The 19,559-nt window shown below is 36.1% G+C and overlaps 1 protein-coding gene across 1 annotated transcript in view; it reads left to right on the top strand.

Moving 5' to 3' along the window:
• CDH10 (cadherin 10) overlaps positions 1–19,559 on the top strand; it is a 105,033-nt gene that overhangs the window by 61,522 nt on the left and 23,952 nt on the right. Inside the window, exons 3-5 of the mRNA XM_074826496.1 lie at positions 2,962–3,256; positions 13,132–13,251; positions 14,648–14,815. Of these exons, the coding sequence (XP_074682597.1) occupies positions 2,962–3,256; positions 13,132–13,251; positions 14,648–14,815 (583 nt within the window). The remainder of the gene's footprint in view (positions 1–2,961; positions 3,257–13,131; positions 13,252–14,647; positions 14,816–19,559) is intronic.

Below are 19,559 nucleotides of genomic sequence, written 5' to 3'. Positions count from 1 at the left end.
GTATTCCTTATAAATATGTTAATCTGAATTGCAACTATCAGCTCCCTAAAAGCCTTTATGTGGATGTCTCAAAATCTTATACTCGGCTCTCTTTACAGCCTTTTGGCTAATATAGTTGGGGAAAAAAAAACTATAAAGTTTAAATTTGTTGGAGGTAAGAGGTTAATGATTTTATGAGTGGTGTCAAAAGAATATTTTTCACTTCCAAATCATCTTAGTAAGAATTTTTGACACACACATAACTACAGGAGGAGCAATGGAAAACCATCAACATCAATAGGACCTTATGTATTAGACAAATAAGTATGTTAAAAGTTCTTTACATCCTGAACTGGATCTAAATATAATTGTTCAAAAGCTTCATATTTTGTAGTGTAGGGGTTTTCTTCATTTTATGATTCAGTTCTGTTCACTACACTGTTTGTTCTTCTAGTGCCAGGAAACATTCTCAGGCACCAGAATGCGGTTATTGGGATTGCTAAATTACTTTACAAGTTCCTGGCATACTTTTGCTAAATATCACTCTTCAAAACAATTTCCATGCATGATTTGTGAGTTAAATTTGGCCAGATACTATTCCTTGGAACATTTTGCATAGGGTTATGCTATTCTGGAGATAGAGAATTTATTAGAATGGATTTTACCAGACTGATTTCTGAGTTAAAGAACAGGCACTACAGCCTCCATGTACATCATCAACTTTTGTAAGAGTTTGTGATATCAGATCTCACTTGGGAAAGCATATGGCAAAACTGCAATGTGCCTATTTAAAGAGCCTTCCCCTCCCCACCCCCCCCCACCCCCCCCCCAATCTTTCGTGCTCAAATGGGCCTTTATTTTGTATTTCTGGCACACATGTCCAAGGAAGAGCAGCCTTCTATAACTGCTATTTTTCACTCTGCTGTGAAAATATTGTATCTAGTGGTTATGGATCACCAGTGAGCTTTTAGGACCAAAAAGTTTTTGATGATAAGGTGGTATCCTAGGAAGACCTGGAGAAGAAAACACTTAAAAGGCTTTTGAGACTAGTTAATGAAATTATTAAATGGGCCACAGCCTGCAAGATACTGTCTAGTCCCCTAAAAAGAATGTTACTTAGAAGGGTGAAAGGTCACAACTTTAATGGGCTATCAAGAGAGGAGCATGAGGGATTAAAGTTCACAGTAGAAATTCATTCCCCAAAAGAGGGGTGAGAACATCTTGAAACCTTCAGTTTGAAGTCACCAAGAGAAATGGAAGGAAAAGAAAGAATGAGATTTATTTGCAAAAGGCTTCTCTTAATGTCTACTTTCCTATTCTTCATGTTTGGTGGAGATTCCTATTTATTTCTTTATTATAGAATGAAATAAAGAAAGTAGTAAGAAAATGTGTATTTTGTAAAGTAAACATACACATATGTAATGTAAGCAAAGTTTAATTTGTCATTCTTTGATAAATATTCAGTGTTTCTCAAAGTTTATTTCTGAACCAAAAGAAAATAAGAAAACCTTTATATAGAAAAAGGCTTTGGTCTAAGATCCCACATGAGCTTTTCTGTTCCATATATGGCAAGTCTGTGGACAATATTCAGTGTTTGAAAATGTTTCATGGCAGAGTTTACTGTTTGACTACAGCTTATCCCACCAGTCCACTGTGTACATTTGGTGTCAGCACAAAAAGCAAGGAAAGGCACATTCAAAGCCCTAACAGTTGAATATTCTACCTCTGATACTGACTTAAAATGGAAGGTGTGGAAGACAATATGAGGGTACCATAGACAAAAAAGAGAAATATTTCCATGACTGCATGCCAAGGTGGATATTTATGCTAAGCTACACGTATAATATTTTCCATCATCTGAAATGTGAGCTTAAATTTAAAAAAAAAACCCTTACATGACTAAATACGATATTGGGGTAGTTCTAATTGATGTTGTTAATGTGTGTTTAAGTAACTCTTTTTAGAAAGGCAAAAAAATGCACTAGTTCTATCTTAAAGTTTTTGCGATGCTCTGATATTTTTAAAGTGTGATGTTTAAAAAGTCTTTATATTTGCACTTCGCTTTTGTAATCACAGCTTCTACCTGATTTCATTGTTCTGCTGAAACCCAAAAATTAAAAAGTATACATTTCATAGTGAAAATCAATCTGAATGCCAGATTCTTTCAGTTAATTATGAAATCAATGAGATTGGAAGGAACTTTCCAACAAGGTGATGACAGAAATGAAGGTGTCTCCAAAAGATCAAATGAGCCAACCACATTATTGTACTAAACAAAGCAACATAATTGAATATTTTTTTTTGTTATGATGTACTAAAGTCAGTCAGTATTATAGGTCATTAATACATGAAGTTAAGCTTTACATTACTTACAGAATGAGAATTAAATCAATATTGAATGCTTAATAAATTTGATTCTTTTAGGCTGTTTACATTAGTTGATGGAGTGAAAATTATAATGACTTAAAATGAAATGTTCTCCAGTTTAGGAGAAATATAAATAATATGAAATAAATTTTTAAAAAAATTAGTATGACATGGAACCTGTTGTTCTATTTTCCTTAATTGTCATGTATTCTGCCATGTTCTTTATCTGCTTAGTGAATTTACATCTAGCAGAGCAGGTTGTGAATTTTTAACAGGATCTCTTCAAGGAAGGAAAAGGTCAGTATTAACATAAAAATCTTCTTTAAGAATTGTGGTGCAAAGGTTTCTTGGCAGAGAACAGGTGTTGCTGCAAAACTAAAATCTGCCACAACAGTCAGGTTAAAAGATTCTTGGCACTAAATTAGGAAACAAATGCCTCAGTATGACACCATGACTGCCAGTCAATGGTGACTGAAAATTACTTTGTTGTGTTGGTATTAAACATGTTTGTTCTATGCAGAAGTATTTAATATATAATAATTATTATTAAAAAAAAACCAAACATGCAATTTTTTATTACTTCTAAATAAAATGTTCTTCTTTCTTCCTTTTCAGCTTCATTCTGATCAGGACAAGGGAGATGGATCCCTCAAATACATTTTGTCAGGAGATGGGGCTGGTACTCTTTTTATAATCGATGAGAAAACAGGTGACATTCATGCTACTAGGAGAATTGACAGGGAAGAGAAAGCTTTTTACACCCTGCGTGCCCAAGCTATTAATAGAAGAACTCTGAGACCAGTGGAACCTGAATCTGAGTTTGTCATCAAAATCCATGACATCAATGACAATGAACCAACATTTCCGGAAGAAATTTACACTGCTAGTGTTCCTGAAATGTCAGTAGTGGGTGAGTGCTTTATACTGAGGCACAAATGCCTGTTCTATGTTACTTGAATAATTTCCCCATCCTCTGAAAATTCAGTCATGTTGGGAATTCTACCTGATGGGTTAAGTATTTTCATTTGATTTGTTTGTTCAAATATTGGAATTGCATCTAGAAAGAGATTTCTGTGATTCGAGATCTATTTCTACTTAGAATATTCAAATTATTAATTCACCATGATTTGGAATATAAATTCAAATAGTAGTTAATGGTGAATCACACTCCTCCTTAAGAACTGTGAGAATAAGATCACTATTCTGTTGAAAGGCTATTGAAAGCTCAATTAATTTTTTCTTTCATTTTCACTGGATGTCCCAGTAGTGATAAACACTGAATGGAGAGTTGTCTCACTTTCACACTTTCTGTGGCTGAGGAGAGTTACATGTTTACTCATGTGCTGTTGATGCACTGCCTGAAGGTAGACACACTCTTTATTCTCTTTGCTTTCAGTTTTTTAGTGTATGAACAAATCCTCTTGTTCTCTCAGTTCCTCCCTTAACTCATTCATGAAGGGCAGCTTCAAGAATCTTAAACAGCTGTTTGAGTTAATCTTTCTTCTGTTTGCAATGTATTTTCAGTTCCTATCTTAACTCAAAGTTGTGGTCTGGATCATGTCAGCTGGTCAGATTCATAAACAATAGCCTTTTGGAATATGAGCTATTACTACTTCTTGCATACAATTCCTTAGGAAGAATTTTGAAAAGCTTAAAAATATATAGAGTCTTTTTAAAAAAAAACAAAACAAAAACACACCATTCACTTATTCACTGTATAACTGTAGATATAATGCTAATTTCTAAATATTCAGAAAACACACAATACCTATCCTAGATTTGCCATTCTAGATCTGTTGTTTATAAACAGAGAGGGTCTTGTGGGCAAAGAGGTAATTGGTGTCTGTCTTGGTTGCAGCAACCACGACATAGTTGAATTTCAGATCGTTGTTGATAGGAGAAAAACTGCCAGCAAAACTTCAACCATGGATATAGGGAGAGCAGACTCGGGCTGCTGAAGGAGCTAGTCAGTAAAGTCCCCTGGGAATCTGCTTCTGAAGGTATTGGGGTCCATGAATACTGGTCGCTTTTTAAGAACCATCTCTTAAGAGCACAGGAGCATGCAATTTCAAAGTGTCAGATGTCAAGCAAGCGGGACAGAAGTCCGGCTTGGATGAGCAGGGACCTTCTTCTAGAACTTAGGCGGAAAAGGAAAGTGCATGGACGTTGGAAGCAAGGACAGGTGACATGGGAGGACTACAGAGATGCTGTTCACCACTGTAGGGAGAAAATTCATGTGGCCAAAGCTCAAGTAGATCTCAAGCTGACCAGCACTGTGAAGGACAACAAAATGGCTTTTCAAAATATGTTAACAGCAAAAAGAGGATCAGAGAGAACGTTGGTCCATTACTTGATGAGGTCAGTCACCTCACAAATAGGGACTTAGAGAAAGCAGAGATGTTTAATGCCTTCTTTGCTCTGTCTTCACACCAATGATGGGCCTTGGGACCCTGGAGCTCTATGCTGGAAGACCTTGACTGGGGGGATGATGAACTCCCACATGACTCTGAACATGTTCGAGACTTGCTGCTCCAGCTGGATGTGCATAAATCTATGGGGCCTGGTGGCATTCCTCTCAGAGTATTGAAAGAGCTGGCCAATGTCATCGTGGGACCTCTCTCCATTATTTTTCAATGGTCTTGGGAGTCTGGAGAGGTCCCAGCCAACTGGAAACCGTCAAATGTTGTCCCAGTTTTCAGGAAGGCAGTGAAGGAAGACCCTGGTAATTACAGACCTGTCAGTCTCACTTCAGCGCCTGGTAAAATTATGGAGAAGGTTATTCTGGTAGTTACTGGAAAACATGTGAGAGACACATTGTCTTTGGTCATAGCCAGCATGGGTTCATGAGGGGAAAATCCTGCTTAACCAACTTAGTTACCTTTTATGACAAGGTCACCCATCTAGTTGACCAAGGGAAGCCAGTAGATGTGGTGGTTTTGGATTTTAGCAAAGCTTTTGATACTGTCTCTTACAGTATCCGTCTGGACAAAATGCCCAGCACACAGCTGGACAAGTCCATAATATGTTAGGTGAGAAATTGGCTAATGGGTCAGGCTCAAAGGGTTACAGTAAATGGGGGTTACATCAGGCTGGTGGCCAGTCACCAGTGGGGTTCCCCAGGGCTTCATTTTAGGGCCAGTGCTCTTTATCTGGTCAAAGCTACATTAAATACGTTTGCCAACTATACTAAATTAGGAAGAGCTGTGGAGTCCCTTCAGGGTGGAGCAACCTTACAGGAAGATCTGGATAGACTAGAGAGCTGGGCAATCACCAACCATATGAAATTTAATAAGATGTCATGGTGTAACCCCAGCCGGCAACTAAACACTACACAGCCACTTGCTCACTCACCCCCAGGGGGATGGAGAAGAGAATCAGAAGGGTAAAGGTAAGAAAACTCATGGGTTGAGATAAAGACAATTTAATAGGTAAAGCAAAAGTCAAGTGTGCAAGCAAAGCAAAGCAAGGAATTCATTCACCACTTCCCATCGGTGGGATGGTGTTCAGCCATCCCCAGGAAAGCAGGGCTCCATCATTTGTAACAGTTACTTGGGAAGACAAATGCCATTGCTCCAAACATCCACCCTCTTCCTTCTCCAGCTTTATATGCTGAGCATGACATCACACTGTATGGAATAACCCTTTGGTCAGTTGGGGTCAGCTGTCTCAGCTGTGTCCCTTCCCAGCTTCTTGTGCACCCCCAGCCTACATGCTGGTGGGTTTTTTGAGAAGAAGAAAAAGCCTTGGATCTGTGTAAACACTGCTCAGCAATAACAAAAGCATCTCTGTATTATCAACACTGTTTTCAGCACAAATCCAAAACACAGCCCCATACTAGTTACTATGAAGAAAGTTAACTCTATCTCAGCCAAAATTAACACAGAAGAGCAAGTGCCAGATTTTCCACCTGGGACAGGGTAATCCTCATTATATGTACAAACTGAGGGACAAGAGGCTGGAGAGCAGCTCTCCAGAAAGAGATGTGGGGGTTTGGGTTGATGGCAAGTTGAATATGAGTCAACAGTGTGCCCTGGCAGGAAAAAGGACCAACTGTGTCCATCAAGCACAACATAGCTAGCTGGTTGTGGGAGGTGACTGTCCCACTCTACACTGCACTGGTGTAGCCCCACCTCAAGTGCTGTGTGCAGGCTTGGGTTCCTCAATATAAGAAGGACATCAAACTATTAGAGTATGTCCAGAGGAGGTCAATCAGGATGGTGAAAGTTTCTGAGCACAAGATTTATGAGGAGAGGCTGAGGTTACATGGCTTCTTCAGCTTGGAGAAGAGGAGGCTGAGAGGTGACCTCACTGCAGTCTACAACTTCCTCAAGGGGGCAGCAGAGGGGGAGGTGCTGATCTCCTCTCACTTGTCACCAGCGATAGGACACAAGGAAATTGAATGAAACTGCGTCAGGGAAAGTTCAGATCAGACATTAGGAAAAGGTTCCTCACTGAGAGGGTGATTGGTCACTGGAACAGGTTCCCCAGGGAAGTGATCATGGCACCGATCCTGTGAGAGTTCACAGAGTGTCTGGACAATGCTCTTAGTCATATGGTTTAATTTTAGGTAGTCCTTCAAGGAACAGGGAGTTGGAGTTGACGATCCTTATGTGTCCCTTCCAACTTGAGATATTCTATGATTCTATGATAGAACTATTCACCAAATTGTATCTATGTGTTTATAGAATGCCTTTCACTCCTGCTACTGTCTGTGCATCCAAGTTTGATAGTTTACTATCAATCACTTTATCAGGTGGGAAGGTTGGAGCACTAGACGGCACGTACACAAATGCTGCTTTTTAAAATTACAATTTAATTAAACCAACTACACAGAGAAAGATATAAGTATGACTGGTGAGTGGTAATAGCAAAATGGGTTGAATAGCAAATAAAAAGGTATGGGTCTTTCACTACCAAAGGTGAAAGAACACCTGCTGCAAATAGATGGTACTATCGATCAGATGTATTGAGGGAGACAACACTGGAACAATACTTCTTGTTTGTTGGTTCCAGTACTTGTAGAGGTTGTCATCATCTTTTATATCATCTAGTTATCTTCTCTATATTTTCACCATACAAGTGATGTTTTACAGATTGTAGATATTTGTTCTTTTTTCTTTTTGTTATACTTTACATCCAAGTCAGTCTGTAATAAGACCAGTAACTTGCAACTTCTATTTATGCCTTTGGGGCCTCTAGTATGTTATTCTGACACTGTATTCTCAAAATCTCAAAATCCAGTGCCTGCATTCTCAATCCCAGTCCTGAATATCACTGTTTCAAATGGATGGTCTTAATCTTATCTCTATTTTAAGAAGTATCAAAAAATAGTCAACTAGTCTGCAGTTTTTCAACTCTGTTATCTATTTATACAGATCTATACTGCGACCACAGTAATGAGACGTTCATATTAACTCTATATGTACTCATTTGAATACCAGAAAGATGACAGACATGGTAGCATATCATACTCTGTAAGTTTACTCATATGCTTCATTGCTTTAAGAGCTACACTGTATAATGTAGATAGCAGCTAGAATTCAGAGCTGTTGGGTTTTCTTCATTCATTTCAAGTTTTCAGCAAGATTGCATATATAATTCATTTCATCAGTATATGGCATACCTCTGTTACTTAATAACTCTTAAGGTATCAAATCATGATGTAGCCATACACCAGCCTCTTTCAGACCAGAAACAGCAGTTTTGATTTCTTCCTCAGGCTGCAGTATTAGCCAGATGGAAGCTTGAGAATGTGGCTACTTCTATTATCAAATACAGTGTCTTGACAAAGGCCCATGAATTCTTTGTTGTCTTGTTCATCTTTCTTCTACTGCTCATTAATCATAGTAAAGGCAGAGATAAATGGGCCAACTTCAGGATCTTGCACTTGGGTCAATATCCGAGAAAAGATCTCGTTCTCCTGAAGTCTTTGCACTGATTACAAAGTACATTTTATCTTCTTTCACCTTTTTCCTTTCCTTACTTTCAAAGATTATGACTCAGAATATTATGGTTTTGACAACAATCTTCTGTCCACCACGTTCTTCACCTTTCTGTCTCTTTCTGCTCATTTCAAGGTTGCTTTTCAGAACTGCAGATGAGTCTGTTTTCCTCTATATGGCTTTGCCTGTGGATTTTGCCTATTGGTATCTTTTAGACAAGCTTTCAGAACTTTCTTCTATTTAGACCTTTTTTTTTTTTTTTTTTTAATCATCACATCCTTTCTTTTATTTGTTGATATTTCTCTATTTATCTGTTGTAGGCTATAATCATAATCAATCTGTAATCATTCAGTATCCTTATTCCATTCTGTATCTCCAGTGCTGTTTCTACTACCTGTCATGCTGGTCTTTTCTGCTTCTGAATTAGGGATATCAATATATGCTTTGTAAAATGTAACCTCTCTCTGGGTTTACCTGTGAACTACAGTTTGGGTGTCCCACAGTTAGCCTGTCATCTTTACCTGTGGTTATCTTTTTGTCTTTCTCTTCAGAAAACATGTAGAGCTACTATTGTTTGTCTTTCTCCTAGGCTTTTTGTACACTCTCTCATTAGTGCTGTTCCACCAATTCCCAATGCTTAGTCCTCTCTGCCATTTATCCTATAATATGTCCTTCTTGTTTCCTATTACAAAGATTTTTAATTTTTTTTTTTACAGTTCTCTTACCAAACCCTTTTACATTATAATTTTATACTATCAATAATGACAGATTTTGAAAACCCAAATTATTGTATTACATTTTTAAATTTTTTACAAACTCTGATTTCACTCTGCACACAAATCTTGCCATAAAGAGAGGGGGGAAAAAGAGGAAAAAAATTAATCTCAAGATTAAACATTATTTTTCTTTAAAAGGGACATCTTAAACAAATTGGAAATATCCACTGATGTACTTCTTTGGAGCTTATTGTTTTCCAAGATACAGGAGTACCATGTAGCCAAAGATCTTTCTGACATTGACTTCTCTGAATATGCATCACTTTCTACTTCATCTCTGCTATTCTGCTGCATTAAATAGTTTATTTCAGGGGAGAATATGTGTCAGTATTTCCTCTCTTTTCTGCTAGAAAGAGCAGAAAATGTCTATTAATTCGACTTGTTATTTGTATGGATAATTTACTAGGGAGGGTACTTGCTGTAGCTAAATATCACATAACTCAGTTGGGAGTAAGGAAGAGGAAATAAAATTTTCAAATTCAGCTCTACAATGGATATTCTGTGAGTTCTTTTTCCTAGCTAATTATCTTCAGTGATTCTTGTCTAATACATCTACATCATAAATGTGTTGTGAGGTCAAAGTCATTAATACTTGTACGGTGTTTGAAGATGCATGCAAGGAACACATTAAAAGGGGCCAAATATATTAACTACTATTATAGTACCAGACCCTAGGGAGATTCAAACATTATAATTAAAATTATGTTAAAATATGCTTTCTGAGAAATACAATATTCTGACAAATGACTGTTTATTTCTGGGGGCCTACCTTACCATCATGAAATTCTAGTTTATCGTGTAATAAAATTTGCAAGTATACGAGGAGAAAATCACAGAATTCATATATCTGATTAATAACATAGCTGGCACCATATTCTCCAGTATATTATCACTGTCTCCTTTATGCCCTCTGATAGAGTTCAGATTAGTCTTTAGATCCTGAAAGCCAAAGACTCTTACCAACTTCATCAGAAGCAATCTATGCTTATGTAAAAGACAGAATGAGGCCCAGATCATGTAGTGCTAAGTCACACCCACACCATAGTTTTTAAACTCCTGTATGACTTGTCATCTTCAGTGCCTTGTGATTTCTGGTCCAGATTTCAGACCAGAGCAAACAATATATGTGTAGTATAAGCATCAGTGGTCTTCAGTGACTTCACTGAACTGAAACAAAGCAAAACAAGCTGATGGTTTGACAGCTGATGTGCACAACATAACTGGTATACTCCTCCTGTTCACTTCTTTGCATGGTTTCTGTCAGGTTTTTCATAGGAATACCTCAGCAGAAGCCTAGAAAGCATGTCTCTCTTCCTTTTATGAGCAAGGGCCAAGATCAAAGTGGTGACTTCTGCATCCTGAATGGCAAGCAGAAGTGTAGCAGTGCCCTTGTACTTTTCCTGACAGGTACCTGACTGGTGGCTGGTCCGCAAAAGCCAAAGAGCTGAAGCAACATTAAAAAGTATAGTTTACCCTTACTGGTTTTGGGTAATGGGTTGTATGTTACCCTGAGCACAACCTACTGAGTAAATAGCACTGTGTGATAGTGATGAAATTAAGGGGCCCAGATCTTTTCCCACAGACTTTAAAGAGAACAGGATCAAATCTACAGTTTTCAGAATAAGTGATAGATTTTATTTGGTATATATGCAGCTATGCTCATTGCAGCTAGAGAGAAGGATATGATTTGTTCTGTTTCATGTGTATGTGTATTAAAATAGCATTAATTAATATTTTATAACTGCATTATGACACATAACTGAGGCAGCAGTAACTGTTAAACACATATTATTACATTGCACATGGAAATTTTTAAAAATTTGTTTTAAAGCTATTAAACACTTTCTTCAGTTTTCTTCCAAATTATCCTTCAAAGTTGATTTTCATGGTTTTTTTAAACTAAAATTAAATAAAATTTCATACATTTGACATATTAATGAATACTTCTAGTTTAAACCTATGAAGGAAATGTGAAAAGTAGAAACAAGAAATTATTCAGTTACATGTAATAGAGACAAAATATCACCTTTCATGTGTTTGCAATGTAGACTTTTCTGGTTAATACATTGAGCTATTGTGATAGATGTCTTGATGATGGCTGTTCTCTGTTTATACAGATATAAAATGAAGGATTTGTAAACTTTACTTGGATAAAGCCATGATAATCGGTGTACTTCGTGGTTTAATTTTTTTCTATTGCCTTTTTTTTTTTTTTAGTCACAGCAATTAAGTTACTGAACATGATTTGCTGTTATCTTTTTTTTACACAACACCTCTGCTATTTCAGAGCAAATGTTCTATAGGAGCAGGTATATATTCTAATACTGCAGTTTGCTACACACTAGGATGGTCCAAAAGGTGCATTTCAGAATCAAGACAATAATCCTCAGAATTTAAATATATTTAACAAAAATGCCTCTGTATCTTTTAACAGAATAGTTACATAGACACATATCTACAAATGGAGTTCAGTGTGGCTGGAAATCGCTGAAGTGGCAGTGTGAATCAGAAAAAGATTAAGTTGTTAGGACAGCTCTACCACCCCTAAATTCTTATATTTTAAAGATGTTCCTATTTTCAGTTTCAGCCCTAGTCTAGATGATCACTAAAGCAACCATTAGTGCTGTGGAAGGTATTCATAATTTTTATACTTTTTTTATCATTATACTTGTGTAGCAATTTTTAATCTTTTTTAAAATTTTATTTTGTGTTTGAGGTTTTATTCTGTTAAATCAGTGATTCATTCCATTTTAGTATCAGTAATAATATTATCAGGAATTTGACTATTATGCCTTCTTTATGAGATGGAAGCACTCTTAGGAACTCACCGAAACAAGTGTTTCTGTTCTAAAACAGCTGAAAACTGAACGTTTCTGAGACCTCATCTGTGATTCAACAGTTAGGCACATGCTCATTCCATTGATATTGGCACAGTTGTTCACATGATTGAACAACTGGCTTGTCAAAAGCAGGTTTGCTAGCATCTTGTGAAATCCTAAACAGAGGAAGCTTAGCATTTACTTCTATTTACCTTTCTATGTATGTTAGAATAAATGTGTAATGCGGTCAGACTATGAGAGGGAATAAATAGTTGTGCTAAGTGTCTTGGATTTGCAGGTGTTTTATTTCACAATATTTGGCAATATTTGGTAGAGGGAAAGAATTGGGGTAAAAGGAGAAATAGGTTTGAAAGTCTTCTAATCTGCAGAGTAGCCTGTGGCTAACAGGCACATGCATATGATGATTTATTATCTTTTCCTTGTTTTTTTTCACTTCTTTCCTATATACTTAAAATTATATCTGCACTTTATGGAGGTACAATAGGGGAGATCTTTGTTGTTAATTTATCCCTCTGGTGCAAGAGTTGAACAGGATGTAGAAACTATTTTGATTAAGCAAGAAATGGTAGAGGCAATGGTAAGTGTTTCATGTTTTGAAGAACTGATATATTCCCCAAAAATTTAGAGATGGTCTTTAAGATTAGAAAATTTTCGGGAGTCTATCCAGCAGATTTCAAAGTCCATACGGCAATATATTTTCTAGTAGTATCTATCTATATTAGCACTTAGAAGGTAGGAAGAATTGATGACTAGTTTTTCCCAAATTCCAATGACCTATTTAATCATCTTTTTCTGTGATGTTCCTGCATGTGTAGTTTCATATCATGTTGACATCATTGGACAAAAAGAAAAACCTGTTCTTGGTAATGGAAAGCAGATATTTATTGTAATAAAAACAAATAAGTCTTCTGAAAAGAGGAAGTGAGTACATTAGTATGAATTCATTGTAAGTGGATAAGAATTCAACTCAACCATAACTATTGTTTAGCTTTGTTAACTAGATCTTAATCACAGTTGTGGGGTTAGGGAACTTTAGATTCAATTTATGTAGAATGAGATCCTGAAATAGAGAATAATGTACCTGAAATTGACTCTAAGATCATAAATATTTGAAAAGTCCAATTGATAATAGCTGAAATTTTCTTTGGCATCTGCTTGAATGGAAATTGATGTTCTTGGACCTCCACCTAGTACCATGTGAAACTAAGTTGACATTGGATGTTTCAGGTACTTCTGTGGTGCAAGTTACAGCCACTGATGCCGATGACCCTTCATATGGAAACAGTGCCAGAGTAATTTACAGCATACTTCAGGGACAGCCATATTTCTCGGTGGAACCAGAAACAGGTCAGGAAAATTGTCATTATTTCCATTTACCATAAACTGTAGACTTTTTCTTTCATTGCAAAAATCTTAGATCACCTAAAAAATTCATTTCAAAAACTAACTGAAATAATATTTCTTGCCTTTTTCCTCATAATTTATAATTCTTATAATAAATATAAAAACTTAGAGATAACAGCTGACACTATGAAGGATAAGTAGCTTTACAGTGATACTATTGATAGCTATTTAACATCTCTGATAAAGGCAAGAATGAAGGTTTCTGTCCTAGAAAATGTTGTTCTTTTTTTCTTAATGGTTCTAACTTGGATTAATAAAAGGTGTTCTTTCTACTCATAAACCATGTGCATAAATATCTTGAATCATTTTTAGCATGAAATATAAACTGGTGTATTGGGTTTGTGAGGCAAAGTTTTGGTAGTAGGGGAACTACAGGGATGGCTTCTGTGAGAAGCTGCTAGAAGCTTCCACTATGTCCAATAGAACCAAGGCCATCTGGCTCCAAGACGGACCCGCTGCTGGCCAAGGCTGAGCCCATCAGCGATGGTGGTAGCGCCTGTGTGATAACATAATTAAGAAGGGAAAAAAGCTGCTCCACAACAGAAACTGCAGCCAGAAAAGAGGACCCAGGCTGGAGCAATCTGTTCCTGAAGGAATGCACCTCATGGAAGGAACCCATGATGGAGAGGTTCATGAAGAGCTGCAGCCTGTGGGAAACACGTTGGAGAAGTTCATAGAGGACTGTCTCCCATGAGAGGAACCTCATGCTGGAGCCAGGGAAGAGTGTGAGGAGTCCTTCCCCCAAAGAGGAAGGAGTGGCAGAAACAACGTGATGAACTGACTGCAACCTCCATCCCCCTGTGCCGCTCAGGGGGAGAAGGCAGAGAAAATCAGGAGTAAAGTTGAGCCCAGGAAGAAGGGAGGGGTGGGGGGAAAGTGTTTTAAGATTTGGTTTTATTTCTCATTACCCTACTCTGATTTGATTGGCAATTAATTAAATTAATTTTCCCCAAGTTGTGTCTGTTTTGCCCATGACAGTAATTGGTGAGTGATCTCTCCCTGTCCTTATCTTGATCCACAAGCCTTTTCCTGTATTTTTCTCTACTGTCCAGTTGAAGATGGGGAATGATAGAGCAGCTTCGGTGGGCACCTGGCATCCAGCCAGGGTCAAGCCACCACAACTGGAAAGGGAGCTGTGATGTAGAACTAAGGTTTGTTCAACAGGTAGCCTGTAATGAAGGCTATATATAAAAGGATCAGAAATGTTTACTTTAAAACGTGAAATTAATATTTTTAAAAAGTATTTCAGAGAGTAATTTAAAAAAAGATGCAGCAGATTGCTGCACATCAAAAATAAAGAGATTATTAACAATTTTTGTTTTTTCTTTCTTTATTTAAGGCATCATCAGGACTGCCTTGCCAAACATGAACAGAGAGAACAGGGAGCAGTACCAAGTAGTTATCCAGGCAAAGGACATGGGAGGCCAGATGGGTGGATTATCAGGGACCACCACCGTGAACATCACTTTGACTGATGTCAACGACAATCCACCTCGATTCCCCCAGAGTAAGCTGCATTTAATATTTGCCTTGCACTGTGTGAGCTTCAAACTAAAGAGTTAAGCAATCACCATCTGGTTTAATTTAGAGTAAATCTAGATTATGGGGCACACATGAACAGAAGACTTATGTACTGATTTATTCACTATTATTAAAGCAGTGTATTAAATGTTACAGCATTTATTTGTTAGGAAAACAGTTACATGGTCAAATATAACTGCAGCAAACCTGGAATACTTTCCAGTACTGTGGGAGGGGGTGGTAGGTGGACTCATAAGAGCATTAGAGCAATGTTTTTCTTTTCCCTTACCTATTGCTTAAATCCTACATATTCCCCTGCCAGAAAATAAAACATGTAGTAATTCTAGATATGCAGAAATGTTTGAATTGTAGAATCTGCTTAAATATTTAATCATGAAGAACGTGGAAAAAAAATTACTTGAAGGGAATCAAGCAGATTTGTTCTTTTCCAGTTACAGTGTTACAAAACCTAATAGAAAATTTCCGAAAGTAAATTAAATGACATTGAATTTTTTTTAACAGCTTGTGTTTACCAGAGATTTTATAATGCTTTTTAGCTTCTAATAGTACAGCTATCAAGACTTTGTATCCTCAAACTAAAATATAAAAACATTCTTGGTCTCTATGTCATATGGAAATATTAAACTATGTAACATCAAACTTGTTAAACGTTAAGCATTTTAAATACATTTGAAGCTTTTTGCATATACTGAAGTTGTAATATTTGCAAGATGGTTTGGACATACTTAATAGCTGAAGGATCTAGAATATCCTCACCACCCATTTTTTATTCTGTGTAACTACTGAATCCAGTAGTTACTGATAATCAGCCTTCAGGCTCAAAATAACACAATCAGCTTGAAATGATCATGATTTGAATATGCTCTTTATGGCACAAATGGAGTACATAAATTTGTTCAATTTAATATTGTAGTTGATATATATGTGTTTAGTTAAGATTTTGTATTACCATGTGATTTCATATACACACTCAGAAAAAGCATGAACTATTGAGTACTTAGGGTTTGTGCATTTCCACACAGGCCCTATTCTGGACAAAATTTATTGTTAATTTGTCATTTTATATTCTTTTTATTTCCACAACTTTTTGATTTATTATTTTTGTTTCCATTTATATATAGAAGATTATGGTAATTCCAACGCTGTGTAGGTGAGGATTGCTGTATTACTCCTCTCTAGACCTATTGAGGAAGACTATTCAAAGAGGCGTAATGTTCAAAGATTTACAGAAAAGCTAATTTCAACAGTTAAATTTAAGACAGCATATAAACATCAAACATGCATATTTATGCTGTCCTTTTTTTAATTTTTATCTTGTTTCTTAAACAGTGTGTTAACTTAATATTTAGAATGACGGAATCAACTTTCTAGACCTTTTTTACATGACTTATCTGGCAGTCCAACATCATATTTGAGTCAGATGAGGATCTGATGTAGCATCCCAGAAATATCTCTGCATTTTTCTATTAATGTCAGTGTAAATCAGATGTGACCTTTGCATTAGAGAAATTTTTAGTTTTACTCTCATGGGGGGGTTTGTTTTGGTTTTTTTTTCACTACTTTCTCTCTGCCAATAGCTTTGGTAGATATAAATGTATGTTTCACTGGAAATGAAAACTAAACATTTATAAAGCTGACTCATTTTACTAGATATATGAAAGTAAAAAATAGCTATTGACTTTTTAAAAATCTTTATATTTAATTTCAAAATGCAAATAGATATTCTAATCATTCATGATTTTAATAGAGTTCAGTGACTACCAGAATTGATACAGGTTAAGTTAAATTATTCTGTTCCACTAATAAAAAAACAGATGTGTATGAGATTCATGAGACAGTCATATTCATATCAGATTTATAAATTACCAGCAAAAATATTAAAAGGTCTATTATGTTTTCTCAGAACTCAGCATATTACAGCTACATGTTTCAGTAAAATGTTTCATAATAGATTAAACTTCTCCCACAAGAAACTCAGAATTGTGGAAAATTCTACATATTTTACTTTATCATACTTCTTAAAAAAAAAAAAAAAAAACAACCCAAAAAACCAGAAGAGCCATTAATTCCTCTGTTGTTTACATTACAGAGCAAGAACTCTTCAGAATATTTTTCTCCTTTTAAAGATCTCCTGCAAACCATATAGGTAGCAGTGGCTGTTCTTCTGAGGAAACATGATAAAATTTAAAATGTTATCAAGGTTCTGCACAGAAAGGTCATCAAAGATCTCAGATATTAGATCTCTGTTTCAACTGTAATATCTCCAAGTGCTCTCAGAAGTAAAAAAATGGTGTTGACCAATGACAAATTGAAGAAGTTGTTTATGGACTTAGGAGCCAGAGTCTGACTGAAACTCAGTGCATCTGAGTTATGGCAGCCCGTCTCCTGTGAGACTATAGCCTGTATTACTCTATAAAATTTTTTACATTTACATTATGTGCCTATTCAAGAGTAAATAGGAAGAAGGGTAAACATGAATAAGATTGCTTTTTCATTCTTTATGACTGACTGAAGTATTTCCAGACACAAATGTGTAGACTTTAATCTTGCAGCTGATTTCCACTTGCCTTAGTATATGGAAAAGCTTTTCCTTTTCTTGTGCCTCCCATTTTTATTCCTGACAGACAAATGAAAGAACATCACTCACTGGAGTAAGTGCAAACAGTAAATTACTCTCCTTGAGGAAGAGGAGAAGTGAGAGAAAAAGGATTGACAGCAGTTTTGCAAGAATAATTCTAGTTTGATGTAGTTTGTGTTCTTATATAGTGTCTAAAGCTACACTGCATCCCATATTTAGTCAATATATTAAATGTCTTCAGTGACAAAAATAATAAAACAAAATGTCTCATCCTATGGTGATTTCTATAAATGGATAAGTTAGACATAAAATTATCTTTCAGATGATAGGTTTCTGCTTATTTTCACTCTCTGTTTCCACTATTTTATTAGCAATTCAAGATACAAGCTTTGTAGACTACATTGAGTTGGGTATTGCAGTGGAAGTCAAGTACCATCCACAGGGCATAGCTTGGGGATGTGTCTTTAAACACTCCAGAAGAAAATGTGGGGAATAGCTGACACACCATAAAGTTAATTCTAACATATAAATATTAGTTGGGAAAAAAGGTGGTCTTTCACCATAGTCTTACGTAATACTGAATAAATATTAAAGGGAGCAGAAGCTATTTTTTCTTCTGTTTTTTAACCATTAGGCGATTACAGAGGGATTATATATTAATGTAGCAAAGATTTAGGTATTAGAGAAAGGTAATGAAAATGTCAGAGCAAATGCAAGATAAATCACTAGACTGAAACACCAAAATGTAACTGAGCAAAAATAAATTCATATAAATAGAATGTGGAGTGTATATGGCCATAAAGTATTAATTCTGCGGCTGTATATCCATTTCATATCAAAAACTGCCTAAGTAAAATTCTATGAAGAAATTCAATTTCAATATTTCTCATTCAACATTTAATTACAAACTATATGTGAATGTGTTGGGTTTTTGAATTTTTGCTTATTTTTCTTTTTTTATGTTTGACAAACTATAACATAATGTAACAGAAAAGACTAGTTTTGTAGAATAAGAGAAACTCTCAAACATCCCAATGAATAATTGTTTTTTTTTCAGTGAGTGTTCCCAAAATCAAAACCAGTTCCTTTGTCACTCTGTAGCTGGCTTCTAATGTACTCTGTTAAGACACACTGATAATCATGACATGACTCAGCTGTGCTTTCCTGAAGATATAAAGATCAAGCTGCCAGTGGCCTTCCCATACTGCCTTTCCACCACTCTCTCCCCACAATTCTTCCTGATCACAAAAAACTAATAACTCCCTTTATGGCCTTTTCTGTAGTTCTTATTTGTAACGAGGTATATATGTGCTGCCTTTTGGGTAGCCTGTTCAGCTTTTCCCTGTTGTGGTTGCTGGCCTTTACCACTTCCACTTTTGTGTTACTGTTAACTGAACTGTCTTTCTAAGTCACTTCACTTACCTTAGGAAGTCTCTAAGTAAAACGGCAAATCTTGGAACACTTAAATAAGGCCAGAGAAGAAAATGTTTTTCGGTAGAGTTTTGATGACTTAACTTCAATCTTTAGAATGACAGCTGTATCTGCATTCATTTTAAAATAATCTGAGAATTCTTCATAGTGCATTATGTATTCCATGTGTTTTCCTGCCGTATGTTCTGACAGATGGGACCAGAGATCTCAACCCTTATTTACAGTTTTCACAGTAAGGCTAGGACATAGAATACTAAAATGTATGGTAAGATATTTATTTCCATTTATTGCAGCATGTCTAAATGATGATAGTTTTATTCCTATGTTTTTTATCAGCTGTATGACACCACAATAAATGGATACAACTGAGCTGCAGAAAGTAGCACAAAACCAAAATTGCAATGTTCATAAGCCTTATTTAAGTATGAATTAACTGTTTTAACAAGTGTAGGCACACCTTCTGCTTGTGGATTTTCAAAAACCTATCCCCTCATTAAGATGTCATTCAATTTTATTTAATATTGTATCTGACTCTCTAATTTTGAAAGCTGAAATTGCTCAGAATTGGCCAGCATAGTCAGGGGGTTCTGTTCTTTGTATTGCTTCCATGATAAAATAGATGTAAAATGTATCCCAAAAGATTCATCTTAGATATTAAGGGGAAAAAAGCAGAGTGAATCCTGAAAGGAACCAGAGCAGT

This window comes from Strix aluco, chromosome 1 (genome assembly GCF_031877795.1).
Source record: "Strix aluco isolate bStrAlu1 chromosome 1, bStrAlu1.hap1, whole genome shotgun sequence".
Lineage (NCBI taxonomy): Eukaryota > Metazoa > Chordata > Aves > Strigiformes > Strigidae > Strix > Strix aluco.
The sequence above is the reverse complement of the archived record's forward strand: the minus strand, read 5'-3'. Positions and strand labels throughout refer to the sequence as shown.